At 39.1% G+C, this 26,357-nt stretch overlaps 1 protein-coding gene across 2 annotated transcripts in view; it reads left to right on the top strand.

Annotated features, from left to right (window-relative positions):
• The window catches only part of ero1b (endoplasmic reticulum oxidoreductase 1 beta), an 84,774-nt gene that overhangs the window by 50,928 nt on the left and 7,489 nt on the right, over positions 1–26,357 (top strand). For both annotated transcript variants that reach the window (XM_043680077.1, XM_043680085.1), the window contains exons 11-15: positions 3,755–3,847; positions 7,392–7,638; positions 16,803–16,872; positions 18,493–18,579; positions 20,936–21,069. In XM_043680077.1, coding sequence (XP_043536012.1) covers positions 3,755–3,847; positions 7,392–7,638; positions 16,803–16,872; positions 18,493–18,579; positions 20,936–21,069 — 631 coding nt within the window. The remainder of the gene's footprint in view (positions 1–3,754; positions 3,848–7,391; positions 7,639–16,802; positions 16,873–18,492; positions 18,580–20,935; positions 21,070–26,357) is intronic.

Here is a 26,357-nt window from a genome sequence, read left to right as displayed (position 1 = left end):
CGCTGGGTGCTCAAATGTGAGTAACAATATCTTTTATGATCATGATTTCTTAATGTAATGGAACAGATGACGAAGACAAAAATAAATCACATTTTGTTAATCATTGTAAGTTTAAAGGTTTTTGCTGGATTTCAGTTCAGTGCCACTAGTTGATGTGCCTGTGATTTACTGTAAATCAGTTGTAGTAAGGGTCGAAGGAATCCTCAGATGCATTACTGTTTCTGTACAGCCCTCACTTTATAAATAGTCTTGATATAGTCACTGCCTTAATATCAATATCTGCAGCTTTATGATTTTAAACCTTACTGCACTCTTGCATGGAGAAACTGCAGTAATTGTTCGTTCCTTTCTGGCACAAAAATGAAACCAGAGAGGTGGCCTGACAATAGCTAACCAGGAAATTAAAGATAGTATTAAATCCAAGATGGTGCATACAAACTGACCATTAAAAAGCAGCAGACCTGAGGTTTTGGAACTATTTAGATTTAGCAAAGGAGAACAAATTAATTGATTAGGAGGGGGAAATAGAGTGCAAGAATAAGCTTGTAGGGAACATACAATCTGATTGTAAAAGCTTCTTTTAGTGCGTGAAGAGAAGATCAACACGTACAAACATAGTCAGAAACAGGGGAGGTAATGGGGAACATAGGCGGGTAGTCCAATTAAATATAAACTTTGGCTTGGCCTTCACAAGTGAGGGCGTGAATAATATTGGGGAACATGGGGTCTCGTGAGAGGGAGGAACTGCAGGAAATCAGCGTTAGTAGAAAAGTGATGTTGGGGAAAATTGGGATTAAGGACCAATACATAAATAGCCTGATAATCTTCACCTCAGGAAGAGACATGAGAAATAGTGGGTTCATTGCTGGTAATCTTTCAAGATAGAAGACAGAGGGTGGTGCTGGAGGGTTCCTTTTCAGACTGGAGACCTATGACCAGTGGTGTGCCACAGGGATCCGTACTGGGTCCCTTGCTTTTTGTCATTTATATAAATGATTTGGATGTGAACATAGTAAGTTTTCAGATAATGCCAAAATTATAGATATAGTGGACAGCAAAGAAGGTTCCTTCAGAATACAATGGGATCTTGATCAGGTGGGCCAATGAGCCGAGGAGTGGCAGATGGAGTTAAATTTAGATAAATGTGAGATATTGCATTTTGGAAAGGCAAATCACAATGGTAGTGTTGCTGAACAAAGACACCTTGGAGCGCAGTTTCATAGTTCCTTGAAAATGGAGTCGCAGGTAGATAAGATAGTGAAGAAGGTGTTTGGTATGCTTACTTGTATTGGTCAGAGCATTGAGTATAGGAGTTGGGAGGTCATTGGTTCGGCCACTTTTGAAATACTGAGTACAATTCTGGTCTCCCTCCAATCGGAAGGATGTCGTGAAGCTTGGGAGGGTTCAGAAAAGATTTACAAGGATGTTTCCAGGGTTTGAGCTATAGGGAGAGACTGAATAGGCTGGGGATGAAGCTGAGGGGTGAGCTTCTAGAGGTCTATTAAAAAATGGAGGGGCATGGATAGGGTAAATTTCCCTGGGTTGGGGGAGTCCAGAACCCAAGGGCATAGGTTTAGGGTGAGTGGGGAAAGATTTAAAAGGGACATAGGGGGCAACATTTTTATCCATGGGGCGGTATGTGTATGGACTGAGCTGCCAGAGGAAATGGTGAAGGCTGGTATAATTACAACATTTAAAAGTCATCTGGATGGGTATATGAACAGGGTGGTTTAGAGAGATATGGGCCAAGTGCTGGTAATTGGGACTAGATTAGTCTAGAATATCTGGTCAGCATGGACAAGTTGGACTGAAGGATCTGTTTCTGTGCTGTCCATCTCTATGACTCTATTCTATAGACTCTGGAACAATCCTTATAGATTGTAGGGTGGCCAACATAACTCCACTATTTAAGAAAACAACCAGAGAGAATATTGAACTATTTACAGGTTATGTTGACATGGTAGGTAAAATGCTGGAGTCCATTATAAAAAGTTTAGTAACAGTGGCAGGACCGACAGTCAGCGTATATTTGTGAAAGGGAAATCATACTTGACAAACCTACTGGAATATTTTGAGGACGTAACTTTGGAGTTGATAAGGGGGATCCAATGGAAGTGGTCTATGTGTACTTTCAGAAGCCTTTTGACAAGGTCCCAAATCAGAGATCGTGTAAAACGAAAGCAGGTGAGATTGGGGTTAACGTACTGATATGGATGGAGAGAACTGCTTGGTAGGTATGAAGCAAAGAATAGGAATAAACAGCCCTTTTTCTGAGCAGTAGGCTAGTAGTAGTGGTACCACAGGGATCAGTGAATGGACCCAGCTATTCACTATATATAAATGATTTAGATATTTTTATTAACCAGTAGCTATGACTGTGCTAGTTGAACAAGTATTCAGGTTGATCAAGATATTTTATATAACCATTGTAAAACACACACATTAAGTAATAGAAACATGATTTGGGTGTGTACATTGTCACTGATATATTTAATTTACAGCATAAATCACTTAAATAATAATGTAACTTTGCCTTAAAACTTGCCAGCAGAGAGCCTTCTCACTCATGCTCAACTGACTGTTCGGACTTTTCAGAGAAAACCTAATATTTTAGACACGTTTTTACAGGTTTATCGAGAGTGCTGGTTCTTAATATGCTGATTAAACTAAAGCTTGCCATATTTCCTAGTTTGCAGATGACACAAAACTGGGTGGGAGAGTGAACTGTTGAGAAGAATGCAAGGATACTTATAATTTGAACAAGTTGAGTTAGTGGTCAAGTGCATGGCAGACAAAGTGTAATATGAATAAATGTGAAGTTATCCACTTTGGCAGTAAAACAGGAACAGATTATTCTGTAAATGGCAATAGATTAGTATTGCCAGTGGAATTCTCTGCCACAGAAAGCAGTTGAGGCCAGAGCATTAAATATTTTCAAGAAGGAGTTAGATATATTTCTTTGGACAAAGGGATCAAAAGGTATGAGGAGGAAGTTGGAACAATGTACTGAATTGGATGATCAGCCATGATGATTTTGAATTATGGAGGAGGGTCAAGTGGCTGGATGATCCCCTCCTGCTGCTGTTTCCTGTGTTTCAAATAGCTGTGAAACATGGAAATCTTATCACCATTTTATTATTAGTTGCACTTTTAATTGCACATCATCATCATCTATTTTTGAGCATCAATCATACTTATTTTGAAAACAAAATTCACTGTTTATCATGTAATTCCATAGGCCATGACTTTTTAGCATTAACCTTTGGTAAATGCAAGAGTGAGACATCATCTCCCTCACTAAACACCCACTCCATTGAAGGGTGTAAGCACCTAATTTATGATTCAAAAAGGAGAAAAGGCTAAACTTATGGCCATGATTATTTGTCACAGTTATAGTGTATGCTGTCTAATGTTCAAAACGTAAACTGGTGTGAACTATCTTGAGGAATAAGAATGCAGAGGAATATTAGTCAGTAGTTTATAAGGAGAGGTTTTATTTCAATAAAGTATGATTAGATATAGATACTAAGTGAGATACTGGAGTTAGTGAAAGGATTGATGGAATAATTCTGAACAGCAATTTTAATCACTTCAAAGCATCCTTCAGAGCTCCTTTGAAATGAAACAGTAGACATTTTGTAATTTAATGTGAAGGTAAATTTTTATATTCTGTAAAATTATATATTTTTCTGCACTGTAAGATAAATTAACTGTGCTCTAATTTTACTGATTATGTGAACATTCATGCTTGTAGGTCTGTGCCTTGAAAAGAGAGTATTTTATAGGTTGATTTCTGGGCTTCATGCCAGTATCAATCTACACCTCAGTGCAAAGTATCTACTTGATGGTAAGTGCAAATAATTTCCTACTTTAAAACTTCAGAACATTTTGTTCAGATCAGGAGAGTTATTTACTGGTTAACTTGCAATAAGTATCCATGTGTTGGAGTATTAAGATGTCCGTTCAGAGTGTCCAATTTTTCTCAGATCTGGTAATGTTCAATCAGACAAGATTAATTTATACTTCAAAATGAAGGCACCCACTTGATAGCAGTGATCAAAATTGAATGACATTTGTGTTACGACTTTCAACATCTGTACTTCCTCAGGACGCTAAGGAAATTCAACATGTTCACAAGTACTCGTACCGATTTTTATAGATGCACCATAGTCCAACATGCAAACCAACCTTCCATCCATTGACTCCACCTATACTTCCTGATGCCTTGAGAAAGCAACCAACATCATCAAAGACCCATTCCAGCCCAGTTGTGCTCTCTTCCATCAAACAAAAGATATAGAAGTACGAATGGCTTCAAGGACAACTTCTTCCCTACTGTTATCTGACTTTTGAACAGACCTCTCAAATGTTAATTCTGATCTCTCTCTCCCTGCACCTTTTCAGTGGTTGTAACACTGCATTCTGCACCCTGTTCTATGTCCTGATGCACTTTGTATGGTATGACCTGCCTGTATAACACACAAAACAACATGTTTCACTCTATTTTGATACATGTGACAACAATAAATCAAATTCAGACTCGCTGAAGTAGTGTGCTGGTGACTGAGCCTTAATATTCCCAGAGTTGTCACAAAAGTTAAAGATTTTAAAAAGTATGCAGTCTTCCAATTTACTTGATTTTCAAATCAAGGTTAATAGAAAGCACAGTCCTAATTACTGAATTTAACAAAAAGAACTATCATTGCTAGTAATTAAACTGTAGCTAAAGATAAACAGTTATAAACTGCCAGAATGTAACAGTTCTAATCCCATTATAAACACCCCTTACAAGCATACGGGGAAAACAGGTTATTACTAGAGTGTAAATGCTGAAAGACAGTTCAGTAGATTTTGTTCTCTGATTCTGTTGCTGAGATGATTCTTATGATTCTTATGATTCTTCTGCTAACCAGTGTGTTCCTTCAGTTGTCTTTCTCAGATCATTGCCAATCATTTGTAAGAGAGATGGCTGGTTCATTTATAAAAGATCTCTGACTTAAAACAACTGTTGTAGGGAAGTTATGCTGTTATTCTTCAGATTTAAGATTCATTTTGACTGCAGAGAAGAGAGAGGTTGTTTTCGAGCTGGGGAAGAACTGAGCACCTCTGTGTATCTTGTGCCCATATCAAAGCTGTTTAGATGCTGATGAACCAATCTCACAGTTGTCAGCAGGCAAAAAAATCTCTAATTGGTATCTACCCATTAGTCCATATACCAATCAATTTGTTGGCAACCACAGATGCATCTGTACATTCCCTCAGTTTCAATTTGTCTCCAACCAAGCATCAATTACTGTTTGTGTAAATAGTTGTTTACACAATGCTTAGCCAGGATATCTGGTTAGTTCATTTCAAAACATACAGCACCCTTACAAAACATGCTCTTTCTCACTTTAGTCTGCAATTTTACAAAGCGCATAAAATATAAAGAGACACTCTTTACACATCTCCGTTCTTGATTATAAAGCATGTGGCAAAAAACAAAACAAGACTTTCATTCAATTCCCCCCCCCCCCATCCCCCAACGTTTACACAATCTTAGCATTCCTTAAGCCTTTAAATTATTCTGACATTTTACTGTCGGGATAAAGAATCTGGGATTATATTATCTTTCCCAGTAATATGATTTGTTTTACATACAATGGTTGCAACCGAAAACTCCCAACTGAATTGTTTTGCATCTTGATTTTTAAACCTTTTAATAAAGGCTGGTAGATTATAATCAGTGTAAATTATCATTTCCTTATTTCATTGTTGGATGCAGACTTCAAAGTGTTGAAGAGCTAACAACAATCGCAAAGTGTCTGTTTCCGCAGCAGAGTACTTTTGTTTTTGATAGGTTATCAGTTAGGTCAGTTGACTGGGTGATTAGTTTGCGATGCAGAGTAATACCAACAGTGTGGGTTCAGTTCCTGCACCAGCTGAGATTACCATGAGGAACTCTTTCTCAATTTGTCCCTTTGCCTGGGGCATGATGACCCTCAGATTAAACCACCAACAGCCATCTCTCTAATGAGAAAGCAGTCCTATGGTCTGGTTGGACTTTGGTTTTACTCTTGGTTTAGTTTCTTAGAGGAGCAACCCACTGTCTTTTCTATTGAGTTGTCCTTCTGTGACAAGACAGCACCTGTACTTAGATCGCTAGCATTAATTGCCATTTTGGAAGGTCGAGAAAATCAGGGCAGTCAATACTGGTTCATTTATTAAGATGGCCTTCAGTTTCTCAAATGCTGCTTTGCGTTATGCTGGCCATACCACTTTTGCTTGTTTCTTTAACACATTTGCTAAAAGTACAGCAATCATACTGAAATTATATTCAAACTATGAGGGTATAGAGGTACATTTTCTGTTCATATATCACACAAGAAGTCAGATTGTTAGTTAATGTAAGAACCCAAGTGATCAGAAGGTCAAATGGAACACTGGTGCTAGGAGAATTAAATATAAAAGGCTGGGTGGTTTAGCCAAGGGAAATGCAGTGTTACAGCAACAGGCTATGGGGGGGTGCATCTCAGTGGAATGCTGTTCAGAGGCTCAATGTGGACTTGATGGGCTGAATGGCCTGCTTCCATATTGTGGCAATTCTATGATTCTGTGAAAAGTAAGGACGTTTTGCTGCAGTTGTACAGTTTTGGTCTCCTTATTTAAGCAGTTATGTAATTGCATTGTAAGCAGTTTGAAGAAGGTTCACTTGACTTTGATTACCTCACCCTCCCACCACCTTTTTAAGAAACATTTCTGGTCAGATAAGAGCCATTTTCATTGCAGTTTAAATGAACTTGTGATAATCATAGTGAGACCAAGAACATCTTGAGGGAACTTGATAGGATGGTTGTAAGACACAGTTTGAAAATGAAAGATTTTCCATTTAAGATAGAGGAGGAAAATAACTTGGAGGCTTCAAGTCACTGCAATTCTTTCCCAGAGAGAGGTAGATGTAGGGTCAATTAATATTTTTTAAGGAGCCTGTAGGTTACTTTTGACTCTCGTTAGTTAAAGACTTAGCAGTCAGGAGTGGGAAACTGACTTCAGTCAGATCAGCTATTACTGAATTGCAGATGCACAAGAAATGAATATCTTTTCAGTCTTGCCACAGTGGTTTTTTAGAACTGGATTTGTTATAAGCTAAAAAAAGAGCAATAACTAGCTAATGGAAACTCTGCCTTTTATTTGATGTATTTTGCTGAACTGAAAGATTGTTAGACTGTGTATGTAGAGAATGTGTTTTGTCTGACCAGATGATGACTGTCGTCTTGTACTACAAAATTGTGTGCATTCATTGACCAGTAACGATCTTTTCTTATAAATCTAGGTATTACCAGTTGTAATGTATTAATGGAAAGTATCATTCTAATGTGTCACTTTACCTATTGTTTAACCTGTTGTTTCAGATGGGTGGGGAAGACATAGATGGGGACCAAATTTAGAAGAATTCCAATCTCGGTTTCATCCTACTGAAACAAAAGGAGAAGGTCCAAGAAGGTTGAAAAACCTCTATTTTTTGTACTTAATTCAACTAAGAGCTTTGTCTAAAGTAGCTCTATATTTTGAACGTTCAATTGTCGACTTATACACTGGAAATGCAACAGAAGATGCAATTACCAAAAAGCAGCTGCTGGAAGTTCTCAAGGAAACCAAGTAAGAAAAAATACTTCATGGGATGTGACACAAGAATGGTTGTACAAAATTATTTATTGATAACTGAAATTTTAAGACTCTTTCAGAAACTATGGAAGTGAATTGACAAGGAGATAGTTAATCTCCCATGTTGTTTTAAAACAATAATTTGCTGATGAGTGTTAAATTTGCAGCAAATATTTATCCTGCCCTCCATGACTAAATTTAGCACTTTATTTTTAAAACATAGTTTTGTGGTATCATGCATTCCTTTTTGTAGATGGGAATACTGACTTAGTATATGGGCATCCATGTTGCTAGCTTGTAATCCTAGCCAATGAGACTTGAATTGTTTTTTCTGAGGTTAATTTGATATCATGCTATGACCCGAAATACAAACACAGACTTGTCGAACTGAATGGCTGGTTTTGTACTGAGACATTCCGTGTAATATCTAAAATGGGGATAGGTTCAGGATTTGACCTACAGTTTGCTATCCTGCAAGTGAACCATTCAATAAAAGGAAAAATTTGATTTTATATAGAGCCTTCATTATAGCAAAATGTTCCAAGAATTTTCACAGCAATCAGTAATCAGACAAAATTTGACATTGGGCCACAACCTTTCTGTCAGTCTACCACCATCTGAGAGTTTCCTGCCATTCTATATCAGGTTCTTAAAAATGTACACTTCTTCCTTGAAAGTGAGGTGCATGTTATCCATAATCTAGTTCAGTTCAACAAAGTTTGGGACAATACCAAAGCTTGATACTGCAGGTGGGCTTCTTGTTGAAAGTCTTATTTGACCTGACATCTTACCATAGTCTTTTCAGCATCTCTCTATTGTATTCTTCATTCAGTTTTATTTTAAATAATTCATTGGAGCAGGAGTAGGCCATTTGACCCCTTGAGCCTGTTCTGCCATTGAACATGATCATGGCTGATCATCAAGCTCAATACCCTAATATTCTATTTCGTTTGATCCCTTTACTCAAAGAGCTTTATCTATCACCTTTTTGAGTATGCAATATTTTGACCTCAATCATTTTCTGTGCTAGAAAATTCTGCAAGCTCATCAATCTGAGTGACAACATTTCTCTTTATCTCAATCCCAGAAGGTTTATCCCTTATCCTTAAACCAGCCCCTTATTCTGGACTCACCCACCATCAGAAACATCCTTTCTGCATCTAACTTATCTAGTCCTATTTAGAATTTTATAGGTTTCTATAAAATCCTCCTTCATTCTTCTAAACTTCAGCCAATAAAATCCTAACCAATTCAATCTCTCCTCATACGTCAGTCCTGCCATCCCAGAACTCAACTTGGTAAACCTTTGCACGCCGTCTATAACAAGAGCATCCTTCCTCGGGTAAGAGATCAAAATTGCAGGCAGTATTTCAGATGTGGCCTCACCAATCCCCTGTATAATTACAGCAAGACATTCTTGTTCTGTACTTGAAACCTCCCACTATGAAGGCCAATGTGCAGTTTGCCTTCTTTCCTACCCGCTGCGTCTGCACATTTTCACTGGTGCACAAGGACACCCGGGTCTCGAACATTCACCTCTCTGTTTACAACCATTCAAATAATAATCTGCTGCCTTATTTTGCTACCAAAATAAATGACCTCATATTATCCACTTTATACTGCATCTGCCATGCATTTGCCCATTCAGCTAGCCTGTCCAGCAGCATCTCTGCTTTTCCTTAACTCACCCTTCCACACAGTTTGGCTCGTCTGCAAATTCTGCGATATAATTAGTTCTTTCGTCTAAATCATTAACACATATTGTGGACAGCTTGGGTCCTCGTACCTATCCCTGACGTACTCTAATAACAACTGCCTGCTATTCAGAAAAAGACCCATTTAATCCTGTCTGCTAATCAATTTTCTATCCATTGCAATCCACTACATTCCCATTCCACGCACATTAACTTTACATATTATCAATCTCTTTGTGAGATTTTGTCAAGAGTTTTGAAAGTCCAAATCAACCACATCCAGTGGATGCCCCAATCAACTCTAATAATCTTCGAATGCTTCCAGTAGATTTGTCAAACATGATTCCCTTTTGTAAATTCATGCTGACTGTGTCTGATTTTTACCACTGTTTTCAAAGTGCTCGGTTATAAAATCCGTGGTAATGGACTCTAGCATCTTCCCCACAGATGACGTCAGACTCACTGGTCTATTATTCTCTTTTATTCTCTCTATCCCCCTTTTTTTAAATATTGGGATTACATTAGCACCCCATGTCCCACTTCACTAAACTTCCAAATTGTAATCTCTTAAATCCTGTCCTTTCTCAGTTGCTGCACTATCTCATCTATGTGCATTTTACATTTCACTTCTTGTCCTAAGTGAACTTTGAACTTATCATAAACCTTCTTAATCACATGCTGCTTACTCCAAGCAGTCTTGATACCTCAGATCTGTATTCTTCAGAAACCTGTTTCTGATCAGTTCTTTTTTACTTCACATTTGTGTGCTACCTGCTTAAAAAAATTCTGTGCTTATCATCTTTTCCTGACTCCACCTTTGCAATTGCTGACACTTTTGAGGTTCTTTCACCTTGTTTAGTTGGGAGTGAGGGCTACAGGGCATGACCTAACTGATCACAGCACTATAGTAAACAAAATCGAGGAAATTAAAAAGGACTGTAGCAGTAGTAGAGGGCAGTATAGTGAGAAGAATTAACACTGTTCTCAGCAGCAAAGATCTTGAATCCAGGCAAATATGAGGCCTGTCCAATGCCAGGGTTTGGGACATCTGCTCCTGGCTTAAGAGGAATTTGGAGCAGGAGGAGGATGATCCAGTTGTCACGGTTCATGTAGGTAACAACACAAGCAGGACAAAGGTGGAGGTTTTGCATAGCCTTTGTGAAGAGTTAGGCAAAAACCTCCAGTTTAATCTGTCAGTTATTATTTGAACCATGTGAAAGGTGGCACAGGACAAATCCGATTAGAGGGGTGAATGCATGACTCGGAGTGGTTCTGGTTTGTGGGCACTGGCACCAGTACTGAGAAAGTGGGATCTGTTCCGATGGGAAAGTCTCCACTGTGCTGGAGCCAGTGTTCTTGCCAACCACATAACTAGGGGGGAGGTAAGATTTAAAACTGAATAATGGGGGCAAGGGATCAAGTTTTGGAATCAAGGAGTAGAGACAAGGATTGTGAAAAAGATATTAGCAGAAAATGTTAAACAGACTGTGTTTGGGAAGAGTAGAGTGCACAAATCCAAGAGTTAATCTTGGAGTCAGTAAGACCAGAATTTGCAGGAAAAAAAAGGATAAAACTAATAGCTATGTATCCAAATGGAAATAACCCTTAGAACGCAATGTCTGAACCGTGTGTTCAAACAAAAATTAATAAGTAAGATCTGTTAGTCATTACAGAGACATGGCTGCAGAATGATGTGGACCAAATCTTGAGGGATAGGCAAGTATGAAAAAGTGGAGGAGTAGCTATGTTGCAAAAATGACGGTTTTAGCACAGGAAACAATATCTAGAAACAGTTTCAGGAGAAATGATAATGAAACTGAGTCATTTGTAGGAGTGATATACTAGGCCCTTAACAGTAGCCACACAGTGGTGTAGGATATAAAGGAAGAGATAATGGGATAATCAGAAAGACGCAGCTATAATCTGGGATATGTTAATCTATACATTGACAAGAAAAGGCAAGTGGACAAATATAGCTTTGATTTCACAATGTTTGTTAGTATCTCGTAGCAGTATGTACTGGAGGCAACCAGAGAGCAGGCTATACTAAACATGGTATTGTGCAATGAGACAGAATTAACTAATGTCTTTTTTAATTTAATCCCCACAATGTGAAAGCAGGCCATTCGACCCAACAAGTCCACACCAACCCTCTGAAGAGCATCCCACCCAGATCCTATCTCCTACCCTGTCACTGTAACCCTGCATTTCCCATGGCCAGCACACCTAGCCTGCACATCCCTGAACACTACAGGTAAATTAATATGACCAATCCACCTAATCTGCACATCTTTTGACTGTGGTAGGGAATTGGAGCACCTGGCAAAACCCACACAGTCATGGTGAGAATGTGCAAACTCCACAAAGACAGTCCCCCGAGACTGAAATTGAACCCAGTTCCCTGGCTCTGTGAGGCAGCGGTGCTAGCCACTGTGCCATCCTGATAATTTTCTAGTGTAGTCACCCCTAAGTAGCAGTGACCATAATAGGATTGAAACTTTACATTTAGTCTGATGTATTTTTTTAATCAATCTGTCTAGGGATGTTAGAACGTACTTCTGAAGCAGGTGGGATTTGGACCTAAGCCTCCTAGCTCAGAGGTAGGGATACTATTGCTGCACCACAACAGCCCTCGTGCATTCAGTTTGAGGGAGAGAAAAAAATGAATGCAAAACTCACTTTAAATTTAGATGGTGGCAATTCTCATGGTATGAAAGCAGAGCTAGGTAAAGTGAGTGGGCAAATTGGTCTAAAGGATAGGTCAGTAGAGGTGTAATGGCAGTCATTTAGGGGATATTTTTGAATTTGCAGAATAGATACATTCTAAAGAGTAAGAAAATTTTCAAGGGAGACACCGTCCATGGTTAACTACAAATATTAAAGATAATCTAAGACTTTTTTTTAAAAAAGCATAGTTAAACATCACACAACATCAAGTTATAGTCCAACAGGTTTATTTGGAAGTGCAAGCTTTTGGATGAAGGAGTGGCACTCCGAAAGCTTGTTCTTCCAAATAAACCTGTTGGACTATAACCTAGTGTTGTGTGATGTTTAACTTTCTCCACCCCAATTCAACACTAGTACCTCCATATCAAAAAAAAGCATATAATTCTACATAGACAGTTGGTAGGCCAGGAAGTTGGGCAGAATATAAGAAAACAACGTAGAATAACCAAAATATTAAAAAGGAAAAATTGGAGTGCGAGAGAAGGCTAGCCAGAAATCTAAAAACAAACTTTACATAATTTTTTTAAAAGTTAGTGTTGATTCTGTAGAAAGTCAAACTGGACGCTTAATGGAAAACAAGGAAATGACAAATTAATTGAACAAATATATTGCATTTGTCTTCACCCTAGAGGATACTAGGAGAATTCCGGGGAAGCTATAAATCAGGAAATGAAAGAAGGCCAAAGCTCAGGAAAATTACAATCATCAGAGATAGTATGTGTAAATTGTTGGAGCTGTGGACTGACTAGCATCTTGGGTGTTGATGGACTTCACCGTAGGATCTAGTGAGATATTTGATGCATTGATTTTGATTTTCTAAACTGTTCTTGAATCAGGAACAGGCCTACTAGATTGGATGATAGCAAATATAATGTCTTTATACAAATGGAGAAGGAGACAGAAAGCTGGTAAACTTGGAAACTACAGGTTAATGTTTATCACCTAGAAGATGCAGAAAACTATTAAAGACATCATAACAGGCGCTTGGATAAGTTCAAGATAATCTTGCAGAATTGGTTTTGTGAAAAGGAAATGATCTTTGACAAATTTATTGGAGTATTTTGAGTAAGTAACATGAGCGGTGAATAGGGAAGCTGTTCGGTATACTGAACATAGATTTCCAGAAGACGTTTGATGAGGTGTCACACCAGAGAGTTTTTCTCTAAATTCATTCATGGGACGTGAGTATGGTTGATCATCTAACTCAGTACCATATTCCCACCTGTTCCCCATACCTTTTGATCCCTAAGCCTTACGAAATATAGGGCTAAAGAACACATGGAGGTTACAAAAGATGTTACTGAGTTTAAGTGAGTGTACAAAGATACGATCAGTGAAGGGTTTTTTACCCATTCATGGCATGTGGTCATCACTGGCTGGTTTCGTTGCTCATTCCTAGTTGCTCTTAAGGTGTTGATGAGCTGCCCTCTTGAACAATGCCAGTCCATGTGCTGTGGGTTGACCCACAATGCCATCAGGGAGGGAATTCTACGATTTTGGCCCAGCGACAGTGAAGGAATGGCGATATATTTCCAAGTCAGGTTGATGAGTGGCTTCGAGGGGGACAAGCAAGTGATGGTGATCCCATGTATCTGCATATATCTTTGTAGATGGATGTAGTAGTGGGTTTGGAAAGTACTGTAAGGATCTTTGAATTTCTGCAGTGCATCGTGTGGATAGTACACACTGCTGCTACTGACAGTCAGTGGTGGAGGGAGTAAATGCTTGTGGCTGTGGTGCCACTAAAACCTACTGCTTTATTCTGAATGGCATCAAGCTTTTTAAGTGTCATTGGAGCTATACCCATCCAGGCAAGTAGGGGGTATTCCACCACACTCCTGACTCATGTCTTATAGATGATGGACAGGAGGTGAGTTACTTGCTAGAGTACTCTTAACCTCTGAGCTGCTGTTGTAACCACAGTTGATGTGACAAGTCCTTTTGATTTTCTGGCCAATGGTGACTCCAAAGATGTTGTTAGTGGTGAATTCAGTGATGGAATTGAATGTCAAGGCATCATACAGCATGGAAACAGACCCTTCAGCCCAATTTGTCCATGCTGACCAGGTTTCCTAAACTGAAATAGTCACGTTTGCCTGAGTTTGGCCCATTGTATACTAAAAATTTCCATTCTGTGTACCTGTCCAAATTTTTAAAAATGTCATAATTGTACACTCCTTTACCACTTCTTCTAGCAGCTCATTTCATATATGCATAGTGTAAAAAAAAAAACGTTGCCCCTCAGGTCCCTTTTTAAATCTTTCTCCTCTCAACTTAAACCAATGCACTCCAATTTTAGACTCACCTACCCTGGAGAAAAGACTTTGACTACTTAGGACTAGATTAGATTGGGATATGTGGTTAGAATGGACAAGTTGGACCGAAGGGTCTGTTTCAGTGCTGTACATCTGTGACTGTATTTACATTATCTCTATCCTTCAAAATTTTGTACACTTTTATAATGTCACCTGTTAAGCTCCTGTGCTCCAGTAGAAAAAGCGTCCAAACTTATCCAGCCTCTTCTTATAATTCAAACCTTCCTGTCTTGGTCATACTCTTGTAAATCTTTTTTACACGTTTTCAAGTTTAGTAACATCCTTCCTACAGCAGGGTGACCAGAATTGTACGCGGTACTCCAAATGTGGACTTTTTAATGTCTTGTACAGCTGTAACATGATGTCCCAATTGCTGTACTTAATGTTCTAAACAGTGAAGGTAAGTGTACCAAACGCTTTCTTCACCATGCTGTGTATCTGTGGTACCACTTTCAAGGAGCTATGTACCTGCACCCTTAGGTCCCTCTGTTCAACAACACTCCCTAAAGTCTGACCATTTGTCTTGAGAGTGCAACATCTCACATTTATCTCAATTAAAATCCATCTGCTATTTCTCAGCCCACTGGCCCAGTTGATCAAGTTGTACTCTTTCGATAACCTTCCTCACTCTCCATTATACCACCACTTCTGGTGTCATCCGCAAACCTACTAACCAAGTCTCTTATATTCTCATTCAATTTGTTTATATAAATAATGAACAACACTGATCCTTGTGATGCACCACTAGTCCAAAAAAGAACCCTCCACCACCACCCTCTATCTCCTACCTTCAAGCCAACTTTGCCTCCAGTTGGCTAGCTGTCCTTGGATCCTATGTGATCTAACCTTACTAACCAGCCTACAAAGCAGAACCTTGTCGAAGGCCTTGCTAAAGTCCACAAAAAATAGTGGCTGTCCTTAATTAGGAGACAGTGTAGATCAGCAAGCAGCTACTATGATAAATGAGCTAAATTTGGTGTACCACTTAAGCAACAGAATTTAGGATGACCTTGTTTTTGGAGGTTGCAGTGTAGAAGGTTAATCTGGTGTGTACTAGAATAGTTATGTAGGGATGTTTTAACAAAATAAATGAATGAAATATAGCTGGAATCAAGTGATGATGTAGAGGTGGAAATGAGCCCTGTTAGTGATGACACTGATATGCAACTGTCTGCTCACTTTAGAAAATTTTAGTTTGTTGCAGAATTCAAAGACAATAGTTTTGGTCTTCCCAGTATTCAATTGGATGAAAGTTTTGTTCATCCAGTACCAGATATCAGGTAGGCAGTGAGGCATTTTTTTTAGGAAGGCCAGGGATACCCCACAAGGGATACCCCACAAATGAGAAATTTGAAGGCAAAGGATGAAACCTGGGACATCAGAAGATTAACATGAGAGAAGGTAGAGAAGACATTGTAGGAATTCTCTGCCATTGATTAAGTATAGCTTTTGTTAATTGTGGGCCACCAGCATTTCCCAAATTTAGAACAGCCACTATCTTCCTGTTCTACAAAGTTATATGGACAAGTACTAAATTGATTATTACTGGCGCCTTCATTGTTCCCCTTCGTCTTCATAAACTTAAATTGCTCTTGATTCTAAACTGAGTATAAACCTCATAATCTATGTCTCACTAGGTTCATTTCTTTCACCTCAGCAATTTTGGTGTTTACTTGAAGTGTGTGTACATTCCTAGTGCAATCACTTTTATTGAATTTGTCAGAATGACATTGCCACAATTAAAGTAGTAGTGCCTTTCTCTTGTATTCCAGTCCACTAGCTAGACTGATCAATGGTATGATTACAGCATCAAGATTAGAAGCTTGAATGTCTAATTTCTATTATGTTTGGTTTAGAGCAATTAGCCCTACGTGGGGCTCTGTATTCCTCTGGGATAGGCCAGTGTGGTAGGGGGGCACAGAGAAAGACACCAGGGATCTGAATTCAGATTGCTGTTGTTCCTGTTTTCCTTAAATTATTAAAGTTTATTTTGTGCATTATTTTGCCTATTTTCTAGAAAATACAATTTGTTTGGAAACTAACAATGGCGCCTTGATTTTCTGTCAAGTTCCTGATTCTCAAACATTGAAAATTACAATCATGCATCCCTTGGACTGTGTCTTTGATATTTGTGATGCATTAATGCAGAGCTTTATGAATTTGTTTCAGGATTGTGATTTATATTTTGACTTTACAAGCTTTTCATTTAAAAATCTGTAATATGCAGAGCTTAAAGAGCAATATTACTACATTCCTTTTTTAAACTTTTCTAAAAGTGTTTTTTAAATTACAATCTTGAGAAGTTGGTCGTTTTTCTAATTCGTCTCATTAATTGACCTGCATGTTCAAAACTTGGACAATTTAATTCAAATTATACTTTGTTTACAGTATTCAGAATACATATAATTTTCCTTTACAATAGGTCATTTCCTATGCATTTTGATGAGAAGTCAATGTTTGCAGGCGACAAGAAAGAGGCTAAAACATTGAAGGTAAAATGTTAACAGTGTTTTGCCTATTTAGGGTATCTGTTATAATGAATAATTCTGAAGTTTCTTTCCAAAAAGTTTTGTTAGTTATAAAATTTGTGTAATGTTTACTACGTTTTCTGATATCTTCAAGAAGGAGGGCAATAGACTTTTGGGTACAAAGTGAGAAAGAGTTCAGAAAGGTGGAGTTAAGGTAGAAGATCAGTCATGATCTTGCTAAAAGGGCCAACTGGTCTACTCTGCTCCAATTACTGACCTAGGAAAAATTTTCTTCTTAGATTTTCCATCTTTATGTATTACTGTTGCATTTTGGTTTCCAAGCAAATGTTATCATTTAGCTGAATTTTTCTGATTGCACAGAGTTGTTTTTCTTTCAACTTCTGCCAAAATTCCCTCTCGATTCCCGACTTAATGCTTTTTTTCTATTCTTCTGCCTGTTCTACTACCACTATCTCAAGTTTGGATTCAATTCTTGGATAGCCTAGTGCTTCCTTCTATGCTTCTCTCCCTGCCTGACTAGTTTCCATCACCTGACCAACCTAAACCACAATGGTGGTTCATGTCACTTTATCACTGGTTGGACTTTCCCTTTGCAACTCTATTACTCTGACTCTTTTGAATACCTCATCTTTTTCGACCCCCTATGACCTTTCCTTTTTTTTTAAACAAAATAACTCTACATTACCATCCAAGATTCATTGTTGAGTTTCTCTTTGACATAATATCTCTCTGCCTCTGCGCTGAGGAATTCCTCATATGCTTTCTATCCATTTCTGTTTACTTAATCCCTCTCAATCTGAACTCTTTCCGTCTATGTAAACTTTTTTAACCATATTTATGGTCAGGCCCTCTGCCATTTTGCCTGGGGTTCCTACTCTCATTATCTTTTCCTTGTATCTTTTAACACCTGGTTTCTCCTATCTTCCAAATCAATTTTACTCCTACTGTGCCACAACACACTCACAACTATACCATCAAACGTTGACCATTTGATCCTCTCTCTAATTTCATATCTGTTGGTTTTTCCCTACAAAGTCCTCATCCCCTTCTTTTCTTTTGTCTTCAGCAGTTTGAGCTATAAGCTTTCGACTTCCATCTCTAAATGTCTTCACCTATCCACTTTTCTTTACTCCTTTAAGATCCACCTCTTTGACCATGCTTTGCTCACACCTTCTGATATCTGCTCCTTTGGTTTGGTGTCAGTTTTTAATCAATTAATCACTGTGAAGCTTCTTTGGACTCTTTTCTCAGTTAATTATGTACTATAAATGTTACTGTTGCCAATTACTCCATGTATTACATTTTAGCATTCTAAACAGTTCATGCAGTCTGGGACAGCATACAGTTATAGGTAGGCTCTTGTGTGTCTAACTGAAACAACGGAAAAGTAAAGACTAGACTCCGAAGTGGTGTATAGCAGAAATCAAGTTGTGATTTAAGATTCTACTGAATAGATGCATTCCTATTTAAAATTAGCAAGACATCTGAGATCAAAGGCATATATATATTGTATGGTGCATTTTCATAATGCCTGCTTAACCTGTGCTAACTTAAATCAATCATGCCTTACTGTTTGAGGTTAAATTCAAGTAATGAGTTATGATTTTTAATCTTTTTTATTAGGAAGAGTTCAGACTCCATTTTAAAAATATCTCCCGTATAATGGACTGTGTTGGATGTGACAAGTGCAGGTTATGGGGTAAACTTCAGGTTTGTTTCAAATAATATTTCCAAGTAATGCAAGCAATTTGGAGAGCAACTGTGCTGTTTTTTTTTAAAAAAAACTGCAGGAGCAAGTGGATTTTTTTTTTTATTATTATGTCAAATCAATATTCCTCCGAGATTTCTGAGGGACACAGATGAGAAACGGAGCAGAGCTAAACCCTCTGCACCAGTTATTCAAATAAATATGCCTGAGAGTACAACTAAAATGCAGACTTTGAGATGCTGTTATTTGAACAATAGTGGAATTTTTTTTGTTCCTTTAATGCCACGTCAGAATTTCATATGTGACTGATAAAGGGGCCTCCTAGTGAACATGTAGTTTACTTTTTGCAAAATATTAACAACTTGAAGTTGACACACTACTGAGAAGCACTCTACTATACTGTTCAGTCATTCAAATTTTAATTCAGTCATTTGAATGTGTGGGAAGACTTTCTCCTAAAGTAACTCTCAAATGTGGCTATGGAGAATAAACAGCACTTTTTATTCCATTTGTTAAAGACTGAAATGGAGCTGCCATCAGAATTACTTGGTCTGTTGCATGCAATTATATAAAACATGCAGTGTGGAAATAGATTTTTTTGATCCAATGTGTCCAAACTCCAATTAAATGTGGCATCCTCCCTCACTAATGTTATCAGCTTTAATTGACATTCCATCAGTTTCCTTGCTTGTCTTTACTGCATCAATGTTATTCATCTCAACTACTTCCTGTAGCAGCAAGCAATGCCTTTTTTTTTAATGTGCAGTCCATTCATTTAAATGCTTGTTACCTTTAACATTATTTTACATAGTCAAGCATGCTCATTATCTTAATTGGTTTGGCTTGACCATGGCATGTGCTTTAACTTGTTGTCAGACCATGCACTCTGAAGGGAATAATGCTAGTGAGTTCTGCATTCTATTGCTAGTGATTTCTACATTCTCATCTCTAGGTTAGAAAAAGTCATCTTAATTTCCTATTTGATTTCTTTGGTGACTGTCTTAATCTGGTCATAGCCTCTGCGTTTGCTGTCCCAATATTAATGGAGTCTGACACTTTATGGAACGATGCCTAATTTAATAAGACATTTCAAAGTCCTCCTTTTAAGGTTATCCCTCGGCCTTCTCTTTACAAGAAAAGGAAATATCAAATTTGTAAATATTACCTCTGTAGTTTAAATGTCTAATTTAGCATTGTAGAATTTTTCAATCTCAAATTTTTAACTTCTGTAATTGCGCTTGACCAGTGTGATTATAATTACTTAAATATTTGTGGAATGACAACCTTTGTCCAATGCTGTCAGTCATGACTCAGTGTTAGCAATCTCACCTGGAAGTGAGGAGCTCATAAATTGAAGCTGACTGCAAAGAGTTAAACATGTTTCAAAACCTAATGGCTCTCAGTCCTTCCAAAATATTATAAAAGCATCAGGGGGCATGAAAGATTTACATGCTAGTTTAACACACAAAGTAGAACATCTTAGTGTATCAACTGTGGAATCTCCGATCTGCCTCACATTGTGTTGTCTAAATAACAGATTCTGTCAAATCTTATGTTATAATTATTGAAGGTAATGGGTATAATTATTAAAAAATAGTGAAAATATTTCTTTGCTAGCATTTTAATCATAATCATTCTGCATTATACCAATGATATTAAGCATAATCCCGAATTCTAATAGACAACTGAAAGTTTTTAAATTATTCACTTGGGAGATATCGTAATGTGATATTGTAATCCAGAGAACCCAGGCTGATACTCTGATGGTTAGATTACTAATTAGAATGTAAGATTAGTCTCCATAATTGTGATCATGATAATAAATGACATTAAAAGCCCATCTGATTCACTAATATCCTTCTGCAAAGGACTTCTACTCTCCTTACCTAGTTTGGCCTACGTGTGACAGCAGATCCACAGCAATGTGGTTGACTTCTTTAACTGTCAGCTCAATGGTCAAGCAAGTGATGGCCTTGCCAGCTAAACTCTCATCCTTTCAAAGAACTTTAAAAATATCTATTTAGAAATGTGTTATCTTCAATATAGAACATATAACCTAAATGCAGTATTGAATGTTCATTGAACCAATAACAAAACGCTGCTTAAATGTTTAACTACTTGTATTTCAAAATGGAATAAGAACAAAAACCAATATGCAGCCTAACCAGATGAACTTTTTGATGGATGAATGCGTTTATATTTCGGATCAAATTATGTCAAAGCTAAATTTCTTTGAAAAAGTAGTGAAAGATCCAGAATCAAACTAAAAATGTGGAAAATATTCCAATGCACAACCATCTTAGGAAAGAGAGCAGGGTACTAGGATGTAATACTTTTATTTACTGGTCTCCTCCTCAGATTCAGGGTTTGGGTGCAGCTCTAAAGATTTTATTTTCTGAACGGGAAATCAAGAACCTTCCTGAGCGGAGTCCTTCATCAGGTTTTCAGCTCACCCGACAGGAAGTTGTTGCTCTTTTGAATGCGTTTGGCAGGTAATGAAAATAATTTTTCGTATATTTACTTATCAAAGTAATCTGGTTTATCCAACCTATCAATTTGCAGTCATGCTTTTTACTGACCCTGTGAGCAGTTACCTAGGTTGATCTGCGAATGGTTGCTGTTGGTTACCTGATCTTCTACGGGTCAGTTGCAGAGTAGTTTAAAAATGGCACTGAGAGGCCAGAGAAAAAAGTGGATACTCGTGCCTCCTTTGTCACAAGTGTGATTCCTAATTTTAAAGCGGTGTCTCCTGGTTCTGAAACGTCCATCTTTGTCAAGACCATTCAGAATCTTAAGCATTTCAATCAAGTTCTCCCTTCCTCTTCTAAACTTCAGTGGAAATATGCCCAGCCTATTTAACCTCACCTCATAAAACAACCCACTCATTCCAGCTATCAATCTAGTGCACTTCTGAACTATTGCCAATGTATTAACATATGTATTTAAGTACAGAGACCAAGGCTACACACTGTCTTTGAAATATTGAGGTTGTACAGGACAATGAGGCCTCTTCTGGAGTACAGTTTCCAGTTCTGGTGATCTCGTTTCAGGAAGGAGAGGGCTCAGAAGAGGTTTACCAGGATGTTGCCGGGAATGGAAAATTTGAGTTAAGAAAGGCTGGAAAAGCTTGGACTTTATCATTGGAGTGTAAGAGGTTGAAAGGTAACTTGTATAGAGGTTTATAAAGTCATGAGAGGTCTAGATAGGATTAATGGTAGGTGTCTTTTCCGTCAAATGGGGGATTTCAAGAACAAAGAAAATCTGGATCAGCACAGGCTTGGAGGATAAAGAAAATTTGTTTTTCTTTGTCCTCCAAGCCTGTGCTGATCCAGATCCCCTATCAAACCTGTCGCCTATTTTCTAAGGATCTCTATCCCTCTGCTCCCTGCCCATTCTTGTATTTGTCTAGATACATCTTAAATGATGCTATCATGCCCGCCTCTACCACCTCCGCTGGCAACCCGTTCCAGACACCTAGCACCCTCTACATAATGAACTTTGCACACATCTCCCTTACACATTTCCCCTCTCACTTTGAACTCGTGACCTCTAGTAATTGAGTCCCCCACTTTGGGGGGAAAAAGCTTCTTGCTATCTACCCTGTCTAAACCTGTCATGATTTTGTAGACCTCACTCGGGTTCCCTCTCAACCTCCGCCTTTTTAATGAAAATAATCCTAATCCACTCAACCTGTCTTCATAGCTAGCTCCCTTCATACCAGGCAACATTGTGGTAAACCTCTTCTGCACTCTTTCCAAAGCATCCATATCCTTTTGGTAATGTGGCAACCAGAACTGTAGGCAGTATTCCAAATGTGGCCCAACCACAGTCTTATGCAACTGTAACATCACTTGCCAACTCTTGTACTCAATACTCCGTCCAATGAAAGAAAACATGCCACATGCCGCCTTGACCACTCTATTGACCTACGTTGCCACCTTTGGGGTACAATGGACTCGAACACTCAGATCAATTTTCCCCAGGATTTTTTCATTTACCGTATAGTTTGCTCTTGAACTGGATCTTCCAAAATGCATCACCTTGCATTTGCTTGGATTGAACTCCACCTACTATTTCCAATCCATCTATATTCTGCTGCATTCTCTGAAAGTCCCCTTCACCATCATCTACTCCACCAATCTTAGCGTCATCTGCAAACTTGCTAATCCGACCACCTATATCTTCCTCCAGATCATTTATGTATATCACAAACCACAATGGTCCCAGCACGGATCCCTGTGGAACATTACTGGTCACAGTTCTCCATTTTGAGAAACTCCCTTCCACTACTACTTTCTGTCTCCTGTTGCCCAGTCAGTTCTTTATCCATCTAGCTTGTACACCCTTGACCCCATGCAACTTCAGTTTCTCCATCAGCCTACCATGGGGAACCTTATCAAATGCATTACTGATGTCCATGTGTATGACATCTACAGCCCTTCCCTCATCAATCAACTTGGTCACTTCCTCAAAGAACTCTATTAAGTTGGTAAGATATGACCTTTCCTGCACAAAACCCATGTTGCCTATCACTGATAAGCCCACTTTCTTCCAAATGGGAATAGATTCTATCCCTCAGTATCTTCTACAGCAGCTTCCCTATCACTGACATCAAGCTCATTGGTCTATAATTACCTGGATTATCCCTGCTACCCTCCTTACACAAGGGGACAACATCAGCAATTCTCCAGTCCTCCAGGACCTCACCTGTGTTCAAGGATGCTGCAAAGATATCTGTTAAGGCCCCAGCTATTTCCCCTCCCGCTTCCCTCAGTAATGTGGGATAGGTCCCATCCGGACCTGGGGACTTGTCCACCTTAATGCCTTTTAGAATACCCAACACTTCCTCCTTATGCAGATTTGACCTAGAGTAATCAAACGTGGGCGGCACAGTGGCACAGTGGTTAGCACTGCTGCCTCACAGCGCCGGAGACCCGGGTTCAATTCCCGCCTCAGGCGACTGACTGTGTGGAGTTTGCACGTTCTCCCCGTGTCTGCGTGGGTTTCCTCCGGGTGCTCCGGTTTCCTCCCACAATCCAAAAAGATGTGAAGGTTAGGTGAATTGGCCATGCTAAATTGCCCGTAGTGTTAGGTAAGGGGTAAATGTAGGGGTATGGGTGGTTGCGCTTCGGTGGGTCGGTGTAGACTTGTTGGGCCGAACGGCCTGTTTCCACACTGTAATGTAATCTAATCTAATCTAATCTAATCTAATCTAAAACGTCTATCCCTAACCTCAACATCAATCATGCCCCTCTCATCAGTCAATACAGATGCAAAGTACTCATTAAGAATCTCATCCAATTTCTGACTGTAGGCAGAACTTTCCTTCTTTTTTCTTGAGTGACCAACCTTTTCTCTAGTTACCCTATTGCTCCTTTATATATGAATAAAAGGCTTTGGGGTTTTTCTTAATTCTGTTTGCTAAAGATATTTTAGCAAACCTTTTAACCGTCTTAGTTCCTTGTTTCAGCTTAGTACTACATTCCTGATATTCTTTTAAAGCTTCGTCTGTCTTCACTCGCCTAGACCTTATATATGTTTCCATTTCCTCTTAGCTAGTCTCACAATTTCACCTGTCATCCATGGTTCCCTAATCTTGCAATTTCTATCCCTCATTTTCACATGAACATGTCGCTTCTGCACTCTAATCAACCTTTCTTTAAAAGCCTCCCACATATCAAATGTGGATTTACCTTCAAACAGCTGTTTCCAATCTACATTCCTCAGCTCCTGTCGAATTTTTGTATAATTGGCCTTCCCCAAATTTAACACTCTTCCTTTAGGCCCACTCTCATCTTTGTCCACGAGTATTCTAAAACTTAAGGAATTGTGATCACTATTCCCAAATTAATCTCCTCCTGAAACTTCAACCACCTGGCCGGGCTCATTCCCCAACACCGGATTCGGTAACACCCCTTCCCGAGTTGGACTATTTACATACTGCTCTCGAAAGCCATCCTGGATGCTTCTTACAAATACTGCTCTATCTAGACCTCCTTAAAGTAAGTGAATCCCGGTCAATGTTGGGAAAATTAAAATCTCCTATCGCCACCACCCTGTTGCTCCTAGATCTTTCCATAATCTGTTTACATATTTGTACATCTATCTCGCACTCCCTGTTCAGAGGCCTGTAGTACAACCCGCCTGTGGCACCCTTCCTATTTCTGAGCTCTGCCCATGTTGCCTCACTGCTCGAGTCCTCCATAGTGCCCTCCTCCCTGACCAGTAATGCAACTCCTCCATCCCTTTTACCTCCCCCTCTATCCTGTCTGAAGCATCCTGGGATATTTAGTTACCAATCATGTCCATCCCTCAACCAAGCCTCAGTGATAGCAATAGCATCATAGTCCCCGGTACTAATGTAAGCCCTAAGTTCATCTGCCTTACCTACTACACTTCTTGCATTAAAACAAATGCACCTCAGACCACCAGTCCCTTTGCTTCCTGCCTACTCCTGCCCTTAGTCACGTTGACTTCATTATCTAGTTCCTTACAGGATTTAATTACTACCTCATTACTAGTCCATTACTCTCCTCATTTAGTTCCCATCCTCCTGCCACCTTAGTTTAATCCCTCCCCAATATTGTTAGTAAAAGCACTCCCATTTGGTTCTAGTCCGGCCCAGGTGTAGATCATCTAATTTGTTATAGTCCTATCTTCCCCAGAACCGGTCCCAATATCCCAAAAATCTGAACCCCTCCCTTCTGCACCACCTCTCAAGCCACACTTTCACCCTGCTTTTTCTTTCATTTCTATTCTGCCTAGCACATAGCATGCAGCACTGGTAACAATTACTACTTAAATTCTGCTTGTAGGACTTCATCCCTTTTTTTTCCACTTATATCATTGGTGCCTATATGCACCACAACAACTGGCTGTTCACCCTCCCTCTTCAGAATGTTCTGCAACTGACCTGAGACATCCCTGACCAGTGCACCTGGGAGGCAACATACCATTTGGGAATCTCATTTTTGACCACAGAGCTGCCTATCTACTCCCATTACAATTGCATCCCCTATGACGATAGCTCTTCCACTCTCTTTCTCGCCCTTCTGTACAGCAGAGCCAGCCACGGTGCCATTAACATGGCTACTGCTGCCTTCCCCTGGTGAGCCATCTCCCCCAACAGTATCCAAAACGGTATACCTGTTTTGGAGGGAGATGACCACAGTGGACATCTGCATTGCCTTCCTGCTTTTTCTCTGCTTGGTCACTCATTCGCTTTCTCCCTCAGCAATCCTAATCTGCGGTGTGACCAGTTCACTTAACATGCTACCATGAACTCCTCAGCATCGTGTATGCTCCAAAGTGAGTCCATCTGTAGCTCCAGGGCAGTCATGCAGTCTAACAAGAGCTATAGCTGGTCACAGTTCCTGTGCGCGAAGGAGTCAGGGATATCAACCGTGACCCTGAGCTCCCACAACGAGCAAGAGGAGCATAACAGGGGTGTGAGAACACCTGCCATTTTTTACTCTTAAGCTTAACTTAGACTTAACTTAGATAAATGAAAAAGAAAAGTTTTTACCAATTACATGATGAAAATAGAAAACCTTACCTTATCAACACACCAGAGATTTGTTTTGATTAGAGGAGGAGAGCAGGTGGGAAACACTACATGTATATTGTCTCAGGTTCAGCCACTGCCCAAATATAATGGTTCACTCACCTTCCCAGAGTGCAATTCGACTGCTCCCACTCAGTTCCTCGCTCGCACCGCTCCCACAGCTGCAAAATAAAGGCCGCTGATGCTTGAAGCAAGTCCTTTTTTAAAAGGGAAATT

This window comes from Chiloscyllium plagiosum, chromosome 3 (genome assembly GCF_004010195.1).
Source record: "Chiloscyllium plagiosum isolate BGI_BamShark_2017 chromosome 3, ASM401019v2, whole genome shotgun sequence".
In the NCBI taxonomy this organism is placed as follows: domain Eukaryota; kingdom Metazoa; phylum Chordata; class Chondrichthyes; order Orectolobiformes; family Hemiscylliidae; genus Chiloscyllium; species Chiloscyllium plagiosum.
This window is presented reverse-complemented; position numbering and strand designations above follow the sequence as displayed.